Source organism: Hyperolius riggenbachi, chromosome 10, assembly GCF_040937935.1.
Source record: "Hyperolius riggenbachi isolate aHypRig1 chromosome 10, aHypRig1.pri, whole genome shotgun sequence".
Classification (NCBI taxonomy): Eukaryota; Metazoa; Chordata; class Amphibia; order Anura; family Hyperoliidae; genus Hyperolius; species Hyperolius riggenbachi.
The window spans coordinates 271,463,283-271,485,799 of record NC_090655.1 but is presented as its reverse complement, the minus strand read 5'-3'; the positions used below and the strand labels follow the sequence as shown (position 1 = coordinate 271,485,799).

The window sequence follows — 22,517 nt, the reverse complement described above, 5'->3', positions numbered from 1 at the left end:
GCTTCTGGTCAGCACATTGTTCAACTGTAACATCTCCCACTTAAGTCATAGGGAAACATGGACATTACCTTGCACATTCAGTTGTAACTGACAGCTGCTGATACAGTGGGTTGCAAAAGTATTCGGCCCCCTTGAAGTTTTCCACATTTTTCACATTACTGCAACAAACATGCATCAATTTTATTGGAATTCCACGTGAAAGACAAACACAAAGTGGTGTACATGTGAGAAGTGGATCGAAAATCATACATCATTCCAAACATTTTTTACAAATAAATAACTGCAAAGTGGGGTGTGCGTAATTATTCAGCCCCCTGAGTCAATACTTTGTAGAACCACCTTTTGCTGCAATTACAGCTGCCAGTCATTTAGGGTATGTCTCTACCAGCTTTGCACATCTAGAGACTGAAATCCTTGCCCATTCTTCTTTGCAAAACAGCTCCAGATCAGTCAGATTAGATGGACAGCGTTTGTGAACAGCAGTTTTCAGATCTTGCCACAGATTCTCGATTGGATTTAGATCTGGAATTTGACTGGGCCATTCTAACACATAGATATGTTTTGTTTTAAACCATTCCATTGTTGCCCTGGCTTTATGTTTAGGGTCATTGTCCTGCTGGAAGGTGAACCTCCGCCCCAGTCTCAAGTCTTTTGCAGTCTCCAAGAGGCTTTCTTCCAAGTTTGCCCTGTATTTGGCTCCATCCATCTTCCCATCAACTCTGACCAGCTTCCCTGTCCCTGCTGAAGAGATGCACCCCCCGAGCATGATGCTGCCACCACCATATTTGACAGTGGGGATGGTGTGTTCAGAGTGATGTGCAGTGTTAGTTTTCTGCCACACATAGCGTTTTGCATTTTGGCCAAAAAGTTCCATTTTGGTCTCATCTGACCAGAGCACCTTCTTCCACATGTTTGCTGTGTCCCCCACATGGCTTGTGGCAAACTGCAAACGGGACTTCTTATGCTTTCTGTTAACAATGCCTTTCTTCTTGCCACTCTTCCATAAAGGCCAACTTTGTACAGTGCATGACTAATAGTTGTCCTATGGACAGAGTCTCCCACCTGAGCTGTAGATCTCTGCAGCTCGTCCAGAGTCACCATGAGCCTCTTGACTGTATTTCTGATCAGCGCTCTCCTTGTTCGGCCTGTGAGTTTAGGTGGATGGCCTTGTCTTGGTAGGTTTACAGTTGTGCCATACTCCTTCCATTTCTGAATGATCGCTTGAACAGTGCTCCTTGGGATGTTCAAGGCTTTGAAAATATTTTTGTAGCCTAAGCCTGCTTTAAATTTCTCAATAACTTGATCCCTGACCTGTCTTGTGTGTTCTTTGGACTTCATGGTGTTGTTGCTCCCAATATTCTCTTAGACAACCTCTGAGGCCCTCACAGAGCAGCTGTATTTGTACTGACATTAGATTACACACAGGTGCACTCTATTTAGTCATTAGCACTCATCAGGCAATGTCTATAGGCAACTGACTGCACTCAGATCAAAGGGGGGCGAATAATTATGCACACACCACTTTGCAGTTATTTATTGGTAAAAAAAATGTTTGGAATCATGTATGATTTTCGTACCACTTCTCACGTGTACACCACTTTGCGTTGGTCTTTCATGTGGAATTCCAATAAAATTGATTCATGTTTGTGGCAGTAATATGACAAAATGTGGAAAACTTCAAGGGGGCCGAATACTTTTGCCACCCACTGTATATAACTGACAGCAACTGGTATATTTCAGTTCTGACAAAATCTTGTCAGAACTGGAAGGGATCACTGTAAGAAGAAAATGGTGAGCTTCTGAGAGGAACAGACAGTGAGGTTAGTATGTAATATTCATTTGCTGCTACGTCATGTGCTTATTTTAATTAATTTTACTCAGTTCAAGTTCCCTTTAAAGTCAAATCCGGATTGCGGCCGTGATCACTGATTTTACTTGTAATCACGGTTTAAAATCGGAGTCGAATTCGGAATTGGGCATCAAGTCGAATCACGATCATGGCGTATCCGGATTTCGATACTGCCGTGGTCGGATTTACTCAAATTCATGATTGGGGTATCCGAGCAGCACTACAGCCAAGGTCGGACAATTAAGAGGTGGGTATGCAAATCAGATACTTGGCTCAGAAAGAAAGTGTATGTACCTAACTAATGATAGAAGGGGCTCTGTACCTTGTCTCAGGTGTAATTGCTGCAATGCTATAATAAAAGGTGCTACCATTTCACATCCATCCACCGGTGAACAGGTTGAAGTAAGGGGCAGATTTTCATGTTTGAGCTCATATGTTGTGTGTGGGCTGAAGTGCCCCTGTGGACTCGTTTATATCTGTGAAGCAGAAAGAGCAGTGAGACAGCGGATACAGGAACAGAAGTATTGCTAATTGTACATTGGGGGGAGAGAGAGTATGAGCTGTCTTTATCCCCCCCCCCCCCCCATCTTGCCATAATGCTTCCTACAGCTGCACAATTGTGTTGGTTTGTGGTTGGGGCAATTCCGGCTTTGCAGAGAGGGGAAGATGGGAAGAAAGTCCTGCTGCAGCATGAAGCTAGGTGGATAAAGGTATTTAAAGGACAACTGTAGTGAGAAGTATATGGAGGCTGCCAAATTAATTTCCTTTTAAGCAATACCAGTTGCTTGACATCCCTGCTGATCTATTTCACTGCAGTAGTGTCTGAGTCACACCAGAAACAAGCATGCAGCTAATCTTGTCAGATCTGACAATAATGTCAGAAACACCTGATCTGCTGCATGCTTGTTCAGAGGCTATGGCTAAATGTATTAGAGGCAACGGATAAGCAGGGTAGGCAGGCAACCGGTATTGCATAAAAGGAAGTAAATATGGTAGCCTCCATACAACTGTCACTGCAGTTTTCCTTTAATTGTGTTCAACCACAAGGCCTCAATGAGGGTCTAAGCTTGAAGTGCACTGAGGACTGTCAGTGAATTGTTCTCCCCAGAATTTTTTTACAGCTAGGTGGCATGAAAAAGTATCCGATTGGCATGAAAAAGTAGCCGGGTGGGGCGAGATGAGAGAATACAGGGCCAACGCTTCTCTGCACAAACCTGCTTACAGCAGAGGAGGAAGTGAGCCGATAACAGCCGGGTGCTCACCAAAACTAGCCCGGCTAAAAGAGGCTGGGGAGAACACTGCAGAGGTAGTAGGGGTCATGGTGGGGTGACTTCCTGTGGGCGTGGCCTATGTGCTGATCTGCAGAAGGGACGTGCTATTACTTCCCAAACATGTACAGGCAGGTAAAGCTCAGTATGCCACATATGTAAGGCCTCTGCTACAGTGGCTGCAAATCACAGTTATTCATTTATTTTAGAAAAATTAAATGAAAAATAGAAATTAAAATGGTAATTATTAAATTTGTTATATATTTAGTTTTCAATATTTTTATTGGAATTTCAAATTTTTAACAAATATGCCATTGACATATCATGTATAAAAAAACAGAGATACACTTTATACATAATAACATTCTTTGTTATATTTGTTAAATTTGTTATATAATTAAGGCCTACAGTGCGTGCAACTAAATATTTCTTAGGCAGGTAACATCGCATAGCTAAGGCCCCTGCTACAGTAGCTGAAGCTATAATTTTTGGGGGGCAGAAAAACACAATGGCCATTCTGAAGAACTTAAAGTGGACCTGAACTCTTGCACAGGACAAAGGAAAACATAGAGCAATGCATCCTGTATCTATTTAGAGTGTTTAGTCTGTTGATTTCCTCTCATCTGTGACTAATCACAATTGTAGTTTTATCTCTCAGCTGTGTCATCTGGCTGCCTTGGAAGAGCAGCTAATTTGTAAACACGAAATCTTAACCCTATGTCTGCTCCCATGGAAGCAGAAAGTAGACATACTGCAGATGTATTGCAGGATTTGTATCAGTTGTAACAAAGAAAGGTTGCTATGCTGTTGCTTATCTTACAGAGCAGGGAGGAAGTTCTGAGTTCCGGGAATTCTCATGGTCCCCTGCGAGGGATGTGTGCACAATGACGTTTCTACAATATAGTGTGTGTAGTATGTACAGTGTGTGTGTGTGTGTGTGTGTGTGTGTGTCTGTACAGTATAGTGTGTGTCTGTAAAGTGTGTGTAGTATGTACAGTGTGTGTGTGTGTGTGTGTCTGTACAGTATAGTGTGTGTCTGTAAAGTGTGTGTATGGTGTGTGTGTGTGTGTGTACAGTATAGTGTGTGTCTGTAAAGTGTGTGTATGTGTGTACAGTGTGTGTGTGTGTGTACAGTATAGTGTGTGTCTGTAAAGTGTGTGTATGGTGTGTGTGTGTGTGTGTGTGTGTACAGTATAGTGTGTGTCTGTAAAATGTGTGTAGTATGTACAGTGTGTGTGTGTGTGTCTGTACAGTATAGTGTGTGTCTGTGTGTACAGTGTGTGTGTGTGTCTGTACAGTATAGTGTGTGTCTGTAAAGTGTGTGTATGGTGTGTGTGTGTGTGTGTGTGTGTGTGTGTGTGTGTACAGTATAGTGTGTGTCTGTAAAGTGTGTGTAGTATGTACAGTGTCTGTACAGTATAGTGTGTGTCTGTAAAGTGTGTATATGGTGTGTCTGTGTGTACAGTATAGTGTGTGTCTGTAAAGTGTGTGTATGGTGTGTGTGTGTGTGTGTGTGTGTACAGTATAGTGTGTGTCTGTAAAATGTGTGTAGTATGTACAGTGTGTGTGTGTGTGTCTGTACAGTATAGTGTGTGTCTGTACAGTATAGTGTGTGTCTGTGTGTACAGTGTGTGTGTGTGTGTGTGTGTGTCTGTACAGTATAGTGTGTGTCTGTAAAGTATGTGTATGGTGTGTGTACAGTATAGTGTGTGTCTGTAAAGTGTGTGTAGTATGTACAGTGTCTGTACAGTATAGTGTGTGTGTCTGTACAGTATAGTGTGTGTCTGTAAAGTGTGTGTATGTGTGTACAGTGTGTGTGTGTGTACAGTATAGTGTGTGTCTGTAAAGTGTGTGTATGTGTGTACAGTGTGTGTGTGTGTGTCTGTACAGTACAGTGTGTGTCTGTAAAGTGTGTGTAGTAGTATGTACAGTGTGTGTGTGTACAGTATAGTGTGTGTCTGTAAAGTGTGTGTATGTGTGTACAGTGTGTGTGTGTGTGTGTGTGTGTACAGTATAGTGTGTGTCTGTAAAGTGTGTGTATGTGTGTACAGTGTGTGTGTGTGTGTGCAGTATAGTGTGTGTCTGTAAAGTGTGTGTATGTGTGTACAGTGTGTGTGTGTGTACAGTATAGTGTGTGTCTGTAAAGTGTGTGTATGTGTGTACAGTGTGTGTGTGTGTCTGTACAGTATAGTGTGTGTCTGTAAAGTGTGTGTAGTATGTACAGTGTGTGTGTGTGTCTGTACAGTATAGTGTGTGTCTGTAAAGTGTGTGTAGTATGTACAGTGTGTGTGTGTGTAGTATGTACAGTGTGTGTGTGTGTGTGTAAAGTATAGTGTGTGTCTGTAAAGTGTGTGTGTACAGTATAGTGTGTGTCTGTAAAGTGTGTGTGTATGTGTATACAGTGTGTGTGTATACAGTGTGTGTGTACAGTATAGTGTGTGTCTGTACAGTGTGTGTGTGTCTGTAAAGTGTGTGTGTAGTATGTACTATGTAGTATGTAGGGTTGTAACTGTAGGACATATTCACAGTATGATAACTCAAAAAATACTGCGGTATGACAGTATCACAGTATACGGTATTACACAATTATTTGGACCTGCCCCCTTACATTCAATAATGTACCCCCTCCCCCCACACCAATATGGTAGCCAGATGTGCCCCACTCCCTCAGCATACATATGATTAAGCCGCTGGTAGATTTGGGCACAGGGTAAAAATGTAAAACGGCTCACCCTGCTCCTGCACAAGTCCTGGTGGCGTTAAATACTATTCCCCCTCCAGGTTGCCGTGGATAGTGGGGAAAGATGTAATTCAGCTTCCAGTTATTGCTGGTGACCAAATTACAGGGTTTTTTCATAGTAATTTGTGCTCCGTGCTGCTATAGCCGTAATTCCTATTATGGCCTATGGCTGCGCCCAAATCTCCAGCACTGTTTTTACAGTGCTCCACTCCCTCGCCCCCCTATATGGTAGCCAGGTATAGGTGCCCCAGTATAGCTAGTTCAGTATAGGTTGCCAGGAATAGGTGCCATCAGTATAGGTAGCTAGTAATAGGTGCCCCAATATAGTTAGACAGGAATAGGTGCCCTCAGTATAGCTAGCCAAGAATAGGTGCCTGCAGTGTTGGTAGCCAGGCATAGGTGCCCCCAGTATAGGTAGGCAGGCATAGGTGCCCTAGTATAGGTAGCCAGGAATAGGTGCCTGCAGTGTAGGTAGCCAGGCATAAGTACCCTAAGTATAAGGTAGCCAGGAATAAGTGCCCTTTTATGGTAGCCAGCTATAAATGCCCCCATTAAAGGTAGCCAGGAATAGGTGCCCCAGTATAGGTAGCCAGGGATAGGTGCCCCCAGTATAGGTAGCCATTAATAGTGCCTGTGTGTAATGTTTACAAACAGAACATGGCTGCTGTCATTGTATCACAGGAAGAAATCATCATATTCTGTTGGAGCTGTATGCAGCTAGATTTGCTGTGTAAATCTAAACTTTAGATAAGATACTGTATATAGACAAGTTACTTGTTATAGTTAGTTTTTTTTTATCTTGGTTCCACTTTAAGTACATTGACCTTACCAAACCAAGATATAGGAAGCATAGACCATTCCTGCAAGTTGTGTTTTGTTTTTATTTAAAATGTGTAAATAATTTAGATAATAGAGAAGCGACTGGTCAGCTGGAATCTGAACACCAAGATAGGTGATAGAATTGGGGCACGATTTAAAAGGAAAGACAGAGCCAATGTCAGATACCAGAGCAGGAGTGATTGTAACATTCAAGCATTCAGATTTGGACAGGTCAACTTTAAAGTTAGAGACTTCCCCGTATCTAGTGCATTCAGCAAGAATATTAAGGAATGAGACTCGAGGAACTGTTACATACAGGAGGAGCAAGATGGATAACACGGTACAACACTCTGCTACTCACATACAGGAGCAGATCGTCAGCGTATAATCCCAGTTTATGTTGAATACCACCAATCTCCACACCGTATATATTGGGATTGGCCTGGAGGGCTATCGCATAATGTTCCAGAACAATGGCATAGAGCAGGGGCAAAAATGGGCCCCCCTGCCAGATGCCATCGGAAAGCTTAACGCAGTTAGATAAAGATCCGTTAATCCGAAGACACGCAGAGGGTGACGTATACAAGGCCACCACTTTACTGACAAAAAGGTCGGACCCGGTCCTAACTGAAGCGATGCAGAAAGAAAGGGCCATCCCACTCTGTCAAAGGCTTTTTCAGCATCAAGAGATATCAGTCAGAGTGGGATGGCCAGTTTCCTAGCATAATCGATTACGTTGATTGCCCTGCATGTATTCATGCTGGCTTCCCTTTGGGTGAGGAATCTCAACTGATCCCCGTTTATCAGATGAGGGAGTAAGGCCTGGAGCCTCAGCGTTAACAGCTTGGCATAAAGCTTCAGGTCTGCATTAATTAACAAAATAGACCTGTAACTTCTGCACTGAGCCTGATCTCTACCTTGTTTGTGGATGCGGGAGATGTGGGGCTCCAAAGCTTGTTTGGGAAAGGGTGATACGAGGGAAGAAAAGTCATCCAGACCAAGGCATTAACCAGTAGGAAGCTGCTTAATGGCTGTGGCTAACTCAGGCGGATCATTCAAAAACAGCCTTATCAGTCCGCTGACAGCGCGTACACGCGCGCATACTGTCAGTTAAACACCGCCCAGCGGGAGGGTCCAGCGGACCCATAGTTGCTTCTGGTACGGCGTGTGTACGAAGCTTAACTCTCAGTGAACGGTATCTCAAGGGAGTGTCTGTCAGCTTCCAAGATTGTTGGGAGCGGGTGGGGCTGAACTTATGAGGAGATATATTCCAATTTAGATATGGGAGAGGAAGTAGAGGAAGGAAGGTCTTCATGCTTATCAATATTATATAATTTGATGTAGAAGTATGTGAAGGGGGAAGAGGATTTTGCTTTGGAATTTACAGGAATGTAGGACTGTTGGTTTGGGAGGTGAAGTTTCCAAGCTAAGAGTTTTCCACATTTACCTTCAAAGCGATAATAGGTGCTTCTAGTTTTATCCCTAAGAATGGCATACTTCTGATTGACCAACTTCAGCAGATCCTGTCTAGCTGAGGAAGGAAGGACTCTGATGGAAGAGGTCCACTCTTTCTTAAGCCTAGACCCATCTTTGAAAAACAAGCCTCTTAAAATGCACTTCAAGGCCTCCCTTTGCATAGGGGTAGAGGTTTCATCCCGCTTGTGGTTTACAATGAAGTCATTGATGGCTCGGATAATTTCTTCCTTTCATGAAGAATCTTTGAGAAGCTTGTTATATAACTTCCAGGTTTGGGGGGGGGGAGTGAAAGAGAGAAAGACACCAAAGCATAACCCAAGCCAAAAATGAGGTCAATGGAGGCCTCAGGGGAGAAATCCAGCAATTCTTGAGAAACCAAATTATAGTCAATTCTAGAGTAGGAGACTTGGGGACAAGAGTAGTGGCTATAATTAGTGATGTCTATCTCTAGTAGTTTATAGGTAGGCGCTCAGATACTGTTCATTCGATAGGAGCACTTTTCACAGCATAAACGAACGGGGTCTCCCCCTTAAGGCCCACTCAAAACCCGGCTAGTTCAAGCAGCCTGGAAGAGTGAGGCAGCCTAGTCCAGGAGGAGGACGACACAGTGAAGAGTCAGCAGTCATTATTCCCTCAGTCCTGACTCTGCCGCAGCGAGCCATAAGAAGACCAGGTGGGAAGAGTGCCAGCTAGGCTGCGAGGTGGCCAATACCGCGGATGCTGATACGGGCCCGGAAGGCCGCACCATCTGGTGAGTCTATACCTTAAGGGGGAGACCCCATTCGTTTATGTTGTGAAAAGTGCTCCTATCGAATGAACAGTATCTGAGCGCCTACCTATAAACTACTAGAGATTGTATGAGTGAGAACACACACTGAGGAGGAGCGCTCCATTGGTTTAAGCCTTTCAAAAGGACAATCTGATGTGAATTTAATGAATTGATTGTGCTTGATATTTGAGAATTTGCATGAGCGCAGTATCTGGTGTTTTTAGTTTGATTATAATTAGTGATGTGACAAACATCAAATGTTCGTTTTTTAAATGCGAATTTTTGGCAAGCGTCCGCGAACCGGCCATTCACGTCAGGCTCCATTGACTTTAATAGGCAGGCGAACATCAAAACTGTCAGGGCATCTCTGCACTCTGCAGCCACAATTTCTACAACAAAAGGTGTAAAATGTGTGTCATAACCTGGACAGCGGCATGGCAGAAGAGGATCAACAGCAAAATAGTCACCCAAAAAAGTGCTTTGTTAATGGTTACTTTTAATGGCCGCTGACATAAGCAGCTAATAGCAAAGCCCTTATATGTGCTAGAAAACACCACATTTGCAGTGTATGTAAAGGAGGACAGTGGGAACAAGAGAAAAACCTTTTTCAAAAAGATTGTAGTTTGTGAGAAAATTAATGTTAAAGTTACAGGAAAAAAGTTGCAATTTAAATGTGGTAAAAGGACAGATATTGTATTAACATGTATATAAATGTATTCTAAAAAAAACAGACAAAGGTCGTGCTAGTGTATCTCCATGTATATCGCTGCACAGAGAAATAAGGTCCCCCTTCAAAACCTGCCAACTTCAATAAAAACCAAAGCAAATCCAAAAAGAGATGCTCCTTTTACTCAACATATACAGTATGCTATAATCCAATAAGCTCCAATCCAATTATTCAATTATGTCATTAAGTGCTGCAGCTCTAACACACGCACACACACACACACACATACATCCCTTCTGAAAAATAAAATGCAATGCATGTGCTAAAAAAAAACAACAAACAAACAAAAAATACTGGAGACACAGGCAAATAGTCTTTGAATGAAAAACTCTTCACTTATTGTAATCCTCCTCAGCAGTTTTCTGCATAATTGTATGTCCCCACACCAGTGTTGCCAACTCATCCCTTTAATTACTGCCACATCTAAGTTATACAGGTTCTGGGGCTATTTGCACATAATCAGTGCCTTAACTGCATCTACCTAGCCACAAAACCTGTATAGTTCATATGTGTCAGTAATTAAAGGGATGAGTTGGCAACACTGCCCCACACTCTCCACAAGTGTTAAAGAACAGTCACAGTAATCAATCTGCACAGTACTGTGCCTGTGTTCTCATTGGTGAACTCCCTCTCCTCCAGAAAAGCATCCGGCAGTGCACCCTCTAACTGGGTCCCTCTGCTGCGTTACCAGGAACCACTACCGCAGAGCCGGAACCACCTGACCTTAAGGTCCCTCTGCAGAGGGACCCAGTTAGCGGGTGCACTGCTTGGCTGGTGGCTGCAGAGGGACCTAGTTAGAGGGTGCACTGCAAGAAGCTTTGCTGGTGGCTGCAGAGGGACCCAGTTAGAGGGTGCACTGCCAGAAGCTTTGCTGGTGGCTGCAGAGGGACCCAGTTAGAGGGTGCACTGCCAGAAGCTTTGCTGGTGACTGCAGAGGGAGCCAGTTAGAGGGTGCACTGCCAGAAGCTTTGCTGGTGGCTGCAGAGGGAGCCAGTTAGAGGGTGCACTGCCAGAAGCTTTGCTGGTGACTGCAGAGGGAGCCAGTTAGAGGGTGCACTGCCGGAAGCTTTGCTGGTGGCTGCAGAGGGACCCAGTTAGAGGGTGCACTGTCTGAAGCTTTGCTGGAGGCTGCAGAGGGACCCAGTTAGAGGGTGCACTGTCTGAAGCTTTGTTGGTGGCTGCAGAGGGACCCAGTTAGAGGGTGCACTGCCAGAAGCTTTGCTGGTGGCTGCAGAGGGACCCAGTTAGAGGGTGCACTGCCAGAAGCTTTGCTGGTGGCTGCAGAGGGACCCAATTAGAGGGTGCACTGCCAGAAGCTTTGCTGGTGACTGCAGAGGGACCCAGTTAGAGGGTGCACTGCCAGAAGCTTTGCTGGTGGCTGCAGAGAGACCCAGTTAGAGGGTGCACTGCCAGAAGCTTTGCTGGTGACTGCAGAGGGAGCCAGTTAGAGGGTGCACTGCCAGAAGCTTTGCTGGTGGCTGCAGAGGGACCCAGTTAGAGGGTGCACTGCCAGAAGCTTTGCTGGTGGCTGCAGAGGGACCCAATTAGAGGGTGCACTGCCAGAAGCTTTGCTGGTGACTGCAGAGGGACCCAGTTAGAGGGTGCACTGCCAGAAGCTTTGCTGGTGGCTGCAGAGGGACCCAGTTAGAACTGTCTGAAGCTTTGCTGGTGGCTGCAGAGGGACCCAGTTAGATGGTTCACTGCCAGAAGCTTTGCTGGTGGCTGCAGAGGGTCCCAGTTTGAGGGTGCACTGCCAGAAGCTTTGCTGGTGGCTGCAGAGGGACCCAGTTGGAGGGTGCACTGCCAGAAGCTTTGCTGGGGACTACAGAGGAATCCAGTTGGAGGGTGCACTGCCAGAAGCTTTGCTGGGGACTACAGAGGAACCCAGTTAGAGGGTGCACTGTCTGAAGCTTTGCTGGTGGCTGCAGAGGGACCCAGTTAGAGGGTGCACTGCCAGAAGCTTTGCTGGAGGGTGCACTGCCAGAAACTTTTCTGGTGACTGCAGAGGGACCCAGTTAGAGGGTGCACTGTCTGAAGCTTTGTTGGTGGCTGCAGAGGGACCCAGTTAGAGGGTGCACTGCCAGAAGCTTTGCTGGTGACTACAGAGGGACCCAGTTAGAGGGTGCACTGCGGGAAGCTTTGCTGGTGGCTTCAGAGGGACCCAGTTAGAGGGTGCACTGCCAGAAGCTTTGCTGGTGACTGCAGAGGGACCCAGTTAGAGGGTGCACTGTCGGAAGCTTTGCTGGTGGCTGCAGAGGGACCCAGTTAAAGGGGGGGGGGATTGCCAGAAGCTTTGCTGGTGGCTGCAGAGGGACCCAGTTAGAGGGTGCACTGCCGGAAGCTTTGCTGGTGGCTGCAGAGGGACCCAGTTAGAGGGTGCACTGCCAGAAGCTTTGCTGGTGGCTGCAGAGGGACCCAGTTAGAGTGTGCACTGCCGGAAGCTTTCCTGGTGGAGAGGGAGTACACCATTGAGAACATGGAGGATGCAGGCTGGAACAGAGAAGTGAAGACACTGATTGCCTCTCCTCGGAAGTGGCACAGTACTACGTAGATTGATCACTGTGACTATTGTATAACACTTGTGGATAATGTGGGGACATAGGCTTGACATCTGCCCACAATTCAATTCATGTTGCTTCAGTTCCCCCAGACACTGGCTGCCAACACAACCGCCACAATGTCAGGTGCTGCTGCATTGGTGGAATGTTTCCGCTGTTAGTGTCAAATGTTTGGGTGGCATTCATGTCATCCTCATCAAGCTGCAAGATGCCATCTGTACGTCTCTCATGCACAATCCAATACATGGGAGTGTAATAATCTGTTATCACTCAGCAGTGCATTACACAGAGCTCTGTTATTATGGTGTGATGATGCAGAGAGCTGATAATTCATGCTGTGTGACATTTCTCTGCTAGTCAGTGTCAGAAGTTTCTCTGACATTTATGTTGTCACAAGGCAATCTAGCAATACCTAGTGTGACAAAGTCGATACCCAGGAGGTAATCGATTTGTCCCAGGTTGTGTTGGATGGGAGGTACATTCCACCTGGGATCAGACGCTACATCCAGTAGCAGCTCCGGAAAAAAAGGTTTTGGCTGTCTGTCACATGGACAGAGGTTAATAACCTTACTTGGGTCCGGAGCTGACCAGATGCAGAGTGGGCGGGCGCATCTGGTCGCCAGATCCTGGGTGGATCGTTTGCTCTGTGTATGTGGGCTTCTGCTGGAGTCAGGACACACAGGGTTAACAGAGCAGCTTTGAAAGGCTGGAGTAGGAGGAGAGAGAGTGGGTGTGACCAGCAAGGTCTGACAGTCTGCTAAGAAAGACTTCACGTTTGATTCCAGGAAGCTGGTTTTTGCTCTGGAGAGAAAGTGCAGGCTGCACATGGAGTTTGGTGTGTTCCTGATATTGAAAGCTGAATGTAAGCTGCTGGCCTGGACTGGCCTTTTTGTTTTCATTTGAACTGTACTTTACAAACTGCCAAAAGACTGCTGTTTAAGAAGCCTGCTGTCCAATAAACTGTTGTTTGTTTTGGAAAATACACCTGTCTGTGCTGCTATCTCCCGCTGAGTACTCACCATTTGCAGCTGATCCCTCACAATTGGTGCTCGGATGCGGGCAACTTAGCATGCCTACAGCGACAGTGTGTTTGGCGTAAGATTTAAAAGTTTGAACAGCAGCATGGATGAAATGGTGAAGCAGCTGGTGTTAGCGAATGCGGCCTTGCAACAGGCTAATGCTGAGCAGCGGAAAACAAACACAGCCCTGCAACAACATACAGAGGCAGTACAGCAGCAAGCGGTGGCCCTGTGTGAGAGTCTGGCTGCAGCTGCGGAGGCCGATCGTCAGACTGCTGAGGCTGACAGGAAAGCAGTGAGTGAGTTGGTGCAACAACTTGTGGCTCGGAACCAAGAGGGACAGCTGCTGGTACCTGGCAGTGGAGGCACCATCCGCGCAAGCCACTTCTTGCAGAAGCTGACTCCCCATGATGATGTCGAGGCGTTCCTCCATACCTTTGAGAGGACAGCGGAGAGGGAAGCCTGGCCTAAAACGCAATGGGCAGGATTGGTAGCTCCGTTCCTGACTGGGGATGCTCAAAAGGCCTACTTCGACCTTGCCCTAGAGGATGCTAAAGACTACGACAAGCTGAAGGAGGAGATCCTGCGTAGACTTGGTGTCACCCCGGCGGTGCGAGCCCAGCGAGTTCACCAGTGGTCCTATTCAGCCGGATGCTCTCCAAGGTCCCAGATGCACGATCTAATCCACTTGGTAAAGAAGTGGTTGGAACCTGAGAAGTTAACAGCTCCGGAGGTCGTCGAAAGAGTTACCATTGACCGTTTCTTGCGCTCCCTACCGCCGGCTTTGCGAAGGTGGGTGAGTCATGCAGATCCACAGTCAGCTGATGAACTAATTGCGCTGCTGGAACGTTATCTGGCTGCAGAGGACTCTTTGGCTTGGGCCACAGGACAGCGCTCAGCTACCCGGAGACTGGCAGCACCCCAGGGAACTGGTAAGACAAAAGCTGACTTTGTGGGGGGTGTGGTCAGTGAGCCAAGCTCTGCAGGCCGAGGTCGACCAGGCACAATGGTAAGAAGTCGATCCCCGGTACAATGTTGGCAATGTAAAGAGTGGGGACATATTGCTGCTAACTGTCCTCAGGCAGTTGAACCCATGGAGTGCGATTACACTCGTCGCAGGTCCTTGTTTGCGCGACCTGTGTATATCGCAAGCTGTGACTCTCATTTGGCGGTGGTAAAAATTGCTGGAAAAACTGTCCAGGCTCTCTTAGACTCTGGTAGCTTGGTGACCCTGGTGCATTCCAGTTTAGTGGACCCGGCCTGGCTGGGGAATCGTCGGGTCACAGTACAATGTGTTCATGGGGACTCTAAACAATACCCCACCGCCCTTCTCACCATTGAAACAAACTGTGGACCTGCCACTCAGGAAATAGTGGTGAGCCCGAACTTGGCACATAGTGTCATCCTGGGGAGGGACTTTCCACTGTTCTGGAACTTGTGGGAAGGGGATAACTGTGGAGGCTCAAGAGAGCTGGAATCTAAAAATAATACAGAAATTGATGGTAATGAAATGTTTTCTCCCTTGGAGGTGTTTGCTGGGGACTCTGAGTTATCCCCAGAGACCTCTGAGGGCTCGGTCCTACCAGAGCTGGAGGTGTCTCGGGATAACTTTGGGACTGCCCAGTTAAGGGATCCTACGCTGGCAAAAGCGTGGGAAAATGTCAAGGTGTTGAACGGTGAACCCCAAGTGGTCGGGGCTGAGAAAGTATTTCCTCATTTGGCGGTACAGTCAGACTTGCTGTACCAGGTTTGTAAAATTCAGGGTGAGGTTGTGGAACAACTCGTGGTCCCCAAGTCGTATCGCCCAATGGTCCTAGACCTAGCGCACAAACATGCCCTGGGGGGACATTTGGGTACCGAAAAAACTAGGGACCGAGTCCTGCAGCGATTCTTTTGGCCTCGGGTACATGGAGATGTAAAAGCTTACTGTGAATCCTGTCCCGAGTGCCAAAGATGTGCTCCGGCTCCCCATTTTCGAAGTCCGCTCGTCCCCTTGCCCATTATCGAAGTTCCCTTCGAAAGGATAGCCATGGACCTAGTGGGGCCATTGGTTCGGTCAGCGCGTGGTCACCAATACATTCTGGTGGTAGTGGACTATGCCACTCGCTACCCAGAAGCGGTTCCCCTCAGAAATACGTCGTCTAAAGTGATTGCACGTGAGTTGTTCCACATGTTCACCAGAGTAGGTTTGCCAAAGGAAATTTTGACAGACCAGGGTACCCCATTTATGTCTAAATTGATGAAAGAAGTGTGTAAACTGATGAAGATCGATCAGATTCGTACTTCAGTGTACCACCCTCAAACGGACGGGCTTGTGGAAAGATTCAACAAAACCTTAAAAAATATGTTAAAGAAAATAGTGGACAAGGATGGCAAAGATTGGGATTGCCTTTTGCCCTACCTAATGTTTGCAATTCGGGAGGTCCCTCAGTCTTCCACAGGTTTTTCGCCGTTTGAGTTGTTGTATGGGCGATGCCCACGGGGAATTCTGGATATAGCCAAAGAAACCTGGGAGCAAGAGGCCACCCCCTACAGAAGTATTGTTGAACATGTGTCTGGTATGCAAGATAGGATTGCAGCGGTGATGCCTTTAGTCAGAGAGCATTTGCAACATGCCCAGGAGGCACAGTCTCGTGTTTATAATAAATCAGCAAAGGTTCGAGCTTTCAGTCCTGGGGATCGGGTCCTGGTGTTGGTTCCCACGGTTGAAAGCAAGTTTTTGGCTAAGTGGCAAGGTCCATATGAGATTATTGAAAAGGTCGGGGAGGTGAATTACCGGGTTTACCAGCCTGGCCGGAGGAAGCCAGAACAGATATATCATGTGAATTTACTGAAACCCTGGAAAGAGAGGGTGGCCCTTGCAGCTTCCCAGGTTACTCAAGAATCCACCAAGGGTGGAATAGAGCTGGTACAGGTGGCTGAGACGCTGTCTGTTTCACAGAAACGGGAGGTCCGAGAGTTCCTCTTACGGAATCGAGAGGTGTTCTCGGAACTTCCAGGTTGTACCCAAGTCATCAGGCATGATGTTGTGACTGAGCCCCATGTACAGGTCCGCCTTAAACCTTATAGAATACCTGAAGCTCGCAGACAGGCCATAGCAGGGGAAGTAGAAAGAATGCTGGAACTGGGGGTTATTGAGGAGTCCAACAGCGAATGGAATAGCCCCATAGTGCTAGTTCCGAAGCCTGACGGTTCCATTCGTTTCTGTAATGACTTCAGAAAGTTGAATGAGGTATCAAAATTTGATGCCTACCCTATGCCAAGGGTAGATGAGTTAGTCGAAAGGCTGGGCCCCGCAAGATATGTCACCACCTTAGATCTGACCCGGGGATATTGGCAGGTGCCCTTAACTGAATCAGCCAAGGAGAAGACAGCCTTCTCGACTCCCCAAGGGCTGTTTCAGTATGTCAGGATGCCGTTTGGGTTGCAAGGGGCCCCAGCCACCTTTCAAAGGATGATGGACAAGATCCTCAGGCCGCATCAGCGGTATGCTGCGGCTTATTTGGACGACGTGGTCGTCTTCAGTACAGATTGGGAAAGCCACCTTCCGAAAGTCCAGGCGGTCCTGGATGCCATTAGAAAGGCGGGACTGACAGCGAACCCCAAGAAGTGTGCAGTAGGGTTGGAGGAGGCTCGTTACCTGGGGTACACAATTGGGAGAGGTCTGATTAAGCCCCAAGTGCAGAAAGTGGAGGCCATAAGGGACTGGCCTAGGCCTACCACGAAAAAGCAGGTCAGGACCTTCTTAGGTTTGGTGGGCTATTATAGGAGGTTCATTCCAAATTTTGCCACTTTGGCCACTCCCATTACAAACCTCACAAAAGGGAAAAGTTCCTCCATGGGTCCATGGGGACAGGAGGCTGAAGAAGCCTTTCAAGGTCTTAAGGAGGCATTGTGCAGGGGTCCAGTCTTGGTCACGCCTGATTTTAAAAAAGAGTTTCTGGTACAGACAGATGCTTCAGCTGTGGGGTTAGGAGCAGTCCTATCCCAAATCGTCAATGGAGAGGAGCACCCAGTTGTGTATCTGAGTCGAAGGCTGACCGCAGCCGAAGAAAGATATAGTATCGTGGAGCGGGAGTGTCTGGCCATCAAGTGGGCACTCGAGGCTCTACGGTACTATCTCTTGGGCCGTCGCTTTCGCCTCATTACCGACCATGCTCCTCTCACATGGATGTCTCAAAACAAGGAGAAAAATGCAAGGGTAACGCGCTGGTTTCTGGCATTACAGCCCTTTAATTTTTCTGTGGAGCACAGAGCTGGAAGACTGCATGGCAATGCAGATGCTCTATCAAGGGCATTCTGTCTTGCCGCAGACTGTGTCCGATCCCACGGGATCGAACAGAGGGGGGGAGTATGTGACAAAGTCGATACCCAGGAGGTAATCGATTTGTCCCAGGTTGTGTTGGATGGGAGGTACATTCCACCTGGGATCAGACGCTACATCCAGTAGCAGCTCCGGAAAAAAAGGTTTTGGCTGTCTGTCACATGGACAGAGGTTAATAACCTTACTTGGGTCCGGAGCTGACCAGATGCAGAGTGGGCGGGCGCATCTGGTCGCCAGATCCTGGGTGGATCGTTTGCTCTGTGTATGTGGGCTTCTGCTGGAGTCAGGACACACAGGGTTAACAGAGCAGCTTTGAAAGGCTGGAGTAGGAGGAGAGAGAGTGGGTGTGACCAGCAAGGTCTGACAGTCTGCTAAGAAAGACTTCACGTTTGATTCCAGGAAGCTGGTTTTTGCTCTGGAGAGAAAGTGCAGGCTGCACATGGAGTTTGGTGTGTTCCTGATATTGAAAGCTGAATGTAAGCTGCTGGCCTGGACTGGCCTTTTTGTTTTCATTTGAACTGTACTTTACAAACTGCCAAAAGACTGCTGTTTAAGAAGCCTGCTGTCCAATAAACTGTTGTTTGTTTTGGAAAATACACCTGTCTGTGCTGCTATCTCCCGCTGAGTACTCACCATTTGCAGCTGATCCCTCACACTAGCAATAACACAGCAACAAACACAAGCAATGACACAAGGCAAACTAGCAATACCACAACAATAAACACAAGCAATGACACAAGGCAATCTAGCAATACCTAGCAATGCCACAACAACAAACACAAGCAATGGCAAGGCAAACTATCAATACCACAACAACAAACACAAGCAATGACACAAGGCAATCTAGCAATACCTAGCAATAACACAGCAACAAACACAAGCAATGGCACAAGGCAAACTAGCAATACCTAGCAATAATACAACAACAAACACAAGTAATGACACAAGACAATCTAGCAATACCACAACAACAAACACAAGCAATGACACAAGGCAAACTAGCAATACCACAACAACAAATGCAAGCAATGACACAAGGCAAACTAGCAATACCTAGCAATAATACAACAACAAACACAAGCAATGACACAAGGCAAACTAGCAATACCTAGCAATAATACAACAACAAACACAAGCAATGACACAAGACAATCTAGCAATATCACAACAACAAACACAAGCAATGACACAAGGCAAACTAGGAATACCTAGCAATAATACAACAACAAACACAAGTAATGACACAAGACAATCTAGCAATACCACAACAACAAACACAAGCAATGACACAAGGCAAACTAGCAATACCACAACAACAAATGCAAGCAATGACACAAGGCAAACTAGCAATACCTAGCAATAATACAACAACAAACACAAGCAATGACACAAGGCAAACTAGCAATACCTAGCAATAATACAACAACAAACACAAGCAATGACACAAGACAATCTAGCAATATCACAACAACAAACACAAGCAATGACACAAGGCAAACTAGGAATACCTAGCAATAATACAACAACAAACACAAGTAATGACACAAGACAATCTAGCAATACCACAACAACAAACACAAGCAATGACACAAGGCAATCTAGCAATATCACAACAACAAACACAAGCAATGACACAAGGCAAACTAGCAATACCACAACAACAAATGCAAGCAATGACACAAGGCAAACTAGCAATACCTAGCAATAATACAACAACAAACACAAGTAATGACACAAGACAATCTAGCAATACCTAGCAATAATACAACAACAAACACAAGCAATGACACAAGACAATCTAGCAATATCACAACAACAAACACAAGCAATGACACAAGGCAAACTAGGAATACCACAACAACAAACACAAGCAATGACACAAGACAATCTAGCAATATCACAACAACAAACACAAGCAATGACACAAGACAATCTAGCAATATCACAACAACAAACACAAGCAATGACACAAGACAATCTAGCAATATCACAACAACAAACACAAGCAATGACACAAGGCAAACTAGGAATACCTAGCAATAATACAACAACAAACACAAGCAATGACACAAGACAATCTAGCAATATCACAACAACAAACACAAGCAATGACACAAGGCAAACTAGGAATACCTAGCAATAATACAACAACAAACACAAGCAATGGCAAGGCAAACTAGCAATACCACAACAACAAACACAAGCAATGACACAAGGCAATCTAGCAATACCACAACAACAAACGCAAGCAATGACACAAGGCAAACTAGCAATACCTAGCAATAACACAGCAACAAACACAAGACAAACTATCAATACCTAGCAACAAACACAAGCAATAACGCAAGGTACCTAGCAATAACACAACAGCAAACACGTCCATATGGTAGCTCTACATCTCCAGTCTGGGGACTAATAACAAAAATGGAAAGTGTTATTATTAATCATTATGGAATGGGAAACATCTGTAGCTGAAAATGTTCAGTGACAGAGAAAAATAGTAATACTAGTCAGGGCCGGATATACCACAAGACACTGGAGGCACGTGCCTAAAGGCACCTGATGAGGTAAAAGGTGGTCTATTCCTCTCCCTGAGTGCCTCCCTCCCTCCTTCCCTATGCAGAGTCCTGATGAGAGTGTAAATAAGAGGTTACTTACCCAAGTCTCTGCATTTCACTGACCAGATCTCTTTTTAGTCGGGGGCACCCCTAGCTACCTAATACTTGGGGGCACCCCTAGCTACCTAATACTTGGGGGCACCTCTAGATACTTAATACTGAGGATAGCTCCAGCTACATAATACTAAGGGGCACCTGTAGCTACCTATAATGGACAAAAGATGTAAAGGAGATGTAACAACTGGGTCAGCCAGCACACTTGCGGTGCAGTTCGAAGGGTGTCTGTAGGTTCATGGAGGGCGTAGTCTAGGGTGCCAGGACATCTGTGCCTAAAGGCTCCTGTGGGGTAAATCCGGGACTGATACTAGTAGAATTACTAGAAATAGATCGCTGTGCGCAGAAGATTAAACTAACAGAGGCTGCAGTTAGCCTATGCACCACAAGATGGCGACCTCACCTCTCCCACGTGGAACGCACAGACAGGAAGAAGTTAAGACAAAGACAGGAAATTATCTAACAGCAGGAAGAGATGTTGCAGAAGGTGGAGAGAGCACGTGGCTGGAAGAGGTAGTTGTGTGATTGTTGTTATGTATTCAGCCAGAGGTGGACATAGGCCCGTGCAGGCTGTGCAACCGCACAGGGTCACCACGTCCTCTGGGGCCCATGCAGCTGCACCAGAGCAGGATCATCCACATGGCAACATAGGTAGGTGCCTGGGCTCTAGTGGGTGTCAAGAGGCCTAGCTGCCATCTTTTTTGACCCTACTCTCTTCTTAGCTTACCATAAAAACTATAGGGGACTGAAGAAACTAACTTGCCTTAGGCCCCCAATAAGACCTTATCGTTCTCTGAGCTGCACCACAGTCAGGGCCAGATTATCCTCTAGGTTCATGTATGCATCAGGACCCAGCCAGTGCAAAATCTGCCTCTCTCTTCCTGTGTCACTCCCCTTTATGTAGTTGTCTTTCCATCCATGTCCTTTCCCCCATGTGGTCGTCTATGTCCTTAACATAGAGCTGAGGTCGGGGTGGACATACTTGTTATATATTGGGAAGAGCAGAGGTCGGGGTGGACATACTTGATATATATTGGGCAGAGCAGAGGTCGGGGTGGACATACTTGTTATATATCGGGCAGAGCAGAGGTCGGGGTGGTCATACTTGTTATATATTGGGCAGAGCAGAGGTCGGGGGGCATACTTGTTATATATTGGGCAGAGAAGAGGTGGGGGGGGGGCATACTTGTTATATATTGGGCAGGGCAGAGGTCAGGGTGGACATACTTGTTATATATTGGGAAAAGCAGAGGTCAGGGTGGACATACTTGTTATATATTGGGCAGAGCAGAGGTCGAGGTGGACATACTTGTTATATATTGGGCAGAGCAGAGGTCGGGGTGGACATACTTGTTATATATTGGACATGGCAGAGGTCAGGGTGGACATACTTGTTATATATTGGGCAGAGCAGAGGTCGGGGTGGACATACTTGTTATATATTGGGCAGAGCAGAGGTTGGGGTGGACATACTTGTTATATATTGGGCAGAGCAGAGGTCGGGGTGGACATACTTGTTATATATTGGGCAGAGCAGAGGTCGGGGTGGGCATACTTGTTATATATTGGGCAGAGCAGAGGTCGGGGTGGACATACTTGTTATATATTGGGCAGAGCAGAGGTCGGGGAGGATATACTTGTTATATATTGGGTAGAGCAGAGGTCGGGGTGGACATACTTATATATTGGGCAGAGCAGAGGTCGGGGTGGTCATACTTGTTATATATTGGGCAGAGCAGAGGTCGGGGTGGACATACTTGTTATATATTAGGCAGAGCAGAGGTCGGGGTGGGCATACTTGTTATATATTAGGCAGAGCAGAGGTCGGGGTGGACATACTAGTTATATATTGGGCAGAGCAGAGGTCAGGGTGGGCATACTTGTTATATATTGGGCAGAGCAGAGGTCGGGGTAGTCACACTTGTTATATATTGGGCAGAGCAGAGGTCAGGGTGGACATACTTGTTATATATTGGGCAGTGCAGAGGTCGGGATGGGCACACTTGTTATATATTGGGCAGAGCAGAGGTCGGGGTGGGCATACTTGTTATATATTAGGCAGAGCAGAGGTCGGGGTGGACATACTAGTTATATATTGGGCAGAGCAGAGGTCAGGGTGGGCATACTTGTTATATATTGGGCAGAGCAGAGGTCGGGGTAGTCACACTTGTTATATATTGGGCAGAGCAGAGGTCAGGGTGGACATACTTGTTATATATTGGGCAGAGCAGAGGTCGGGGTGGTCATACTTGTTATATATTGGGCAGAGCAGAGGTCGGGGTGGACATACTTGTTA

The 22,517-nt window shown here is 46.4% G+C and overlaps 1 protein-coding gene across 2 annotated transcripts in view; it reads left to right on the top strand.

The window, feature by feature from the left end:
• Window positions 1-22,517, top strand: part of LOC137535395 (zinc finger protein 585A-like) — an 84,121-nt gene that overhangs the window by 27,672 nt on the left and 33,932 nt on the right. Inside the window, exon 4 of one of the 2 annotated variants that reach the window (XM_068257230.1) lies at window positions 2,131-2,133. The exons of the other annotated variant lie outside the window; for it this stretch is intronic. Coding sequence (XP_068113331.1) covers window positions 2,131-2,133 — 3 coding nt within the window. The remainder of the gene's footprint in view (window positions 1-2,130; window positions 2,134-22,517) is intronic. 2 annotated transcript variants of the gene reach the window in all.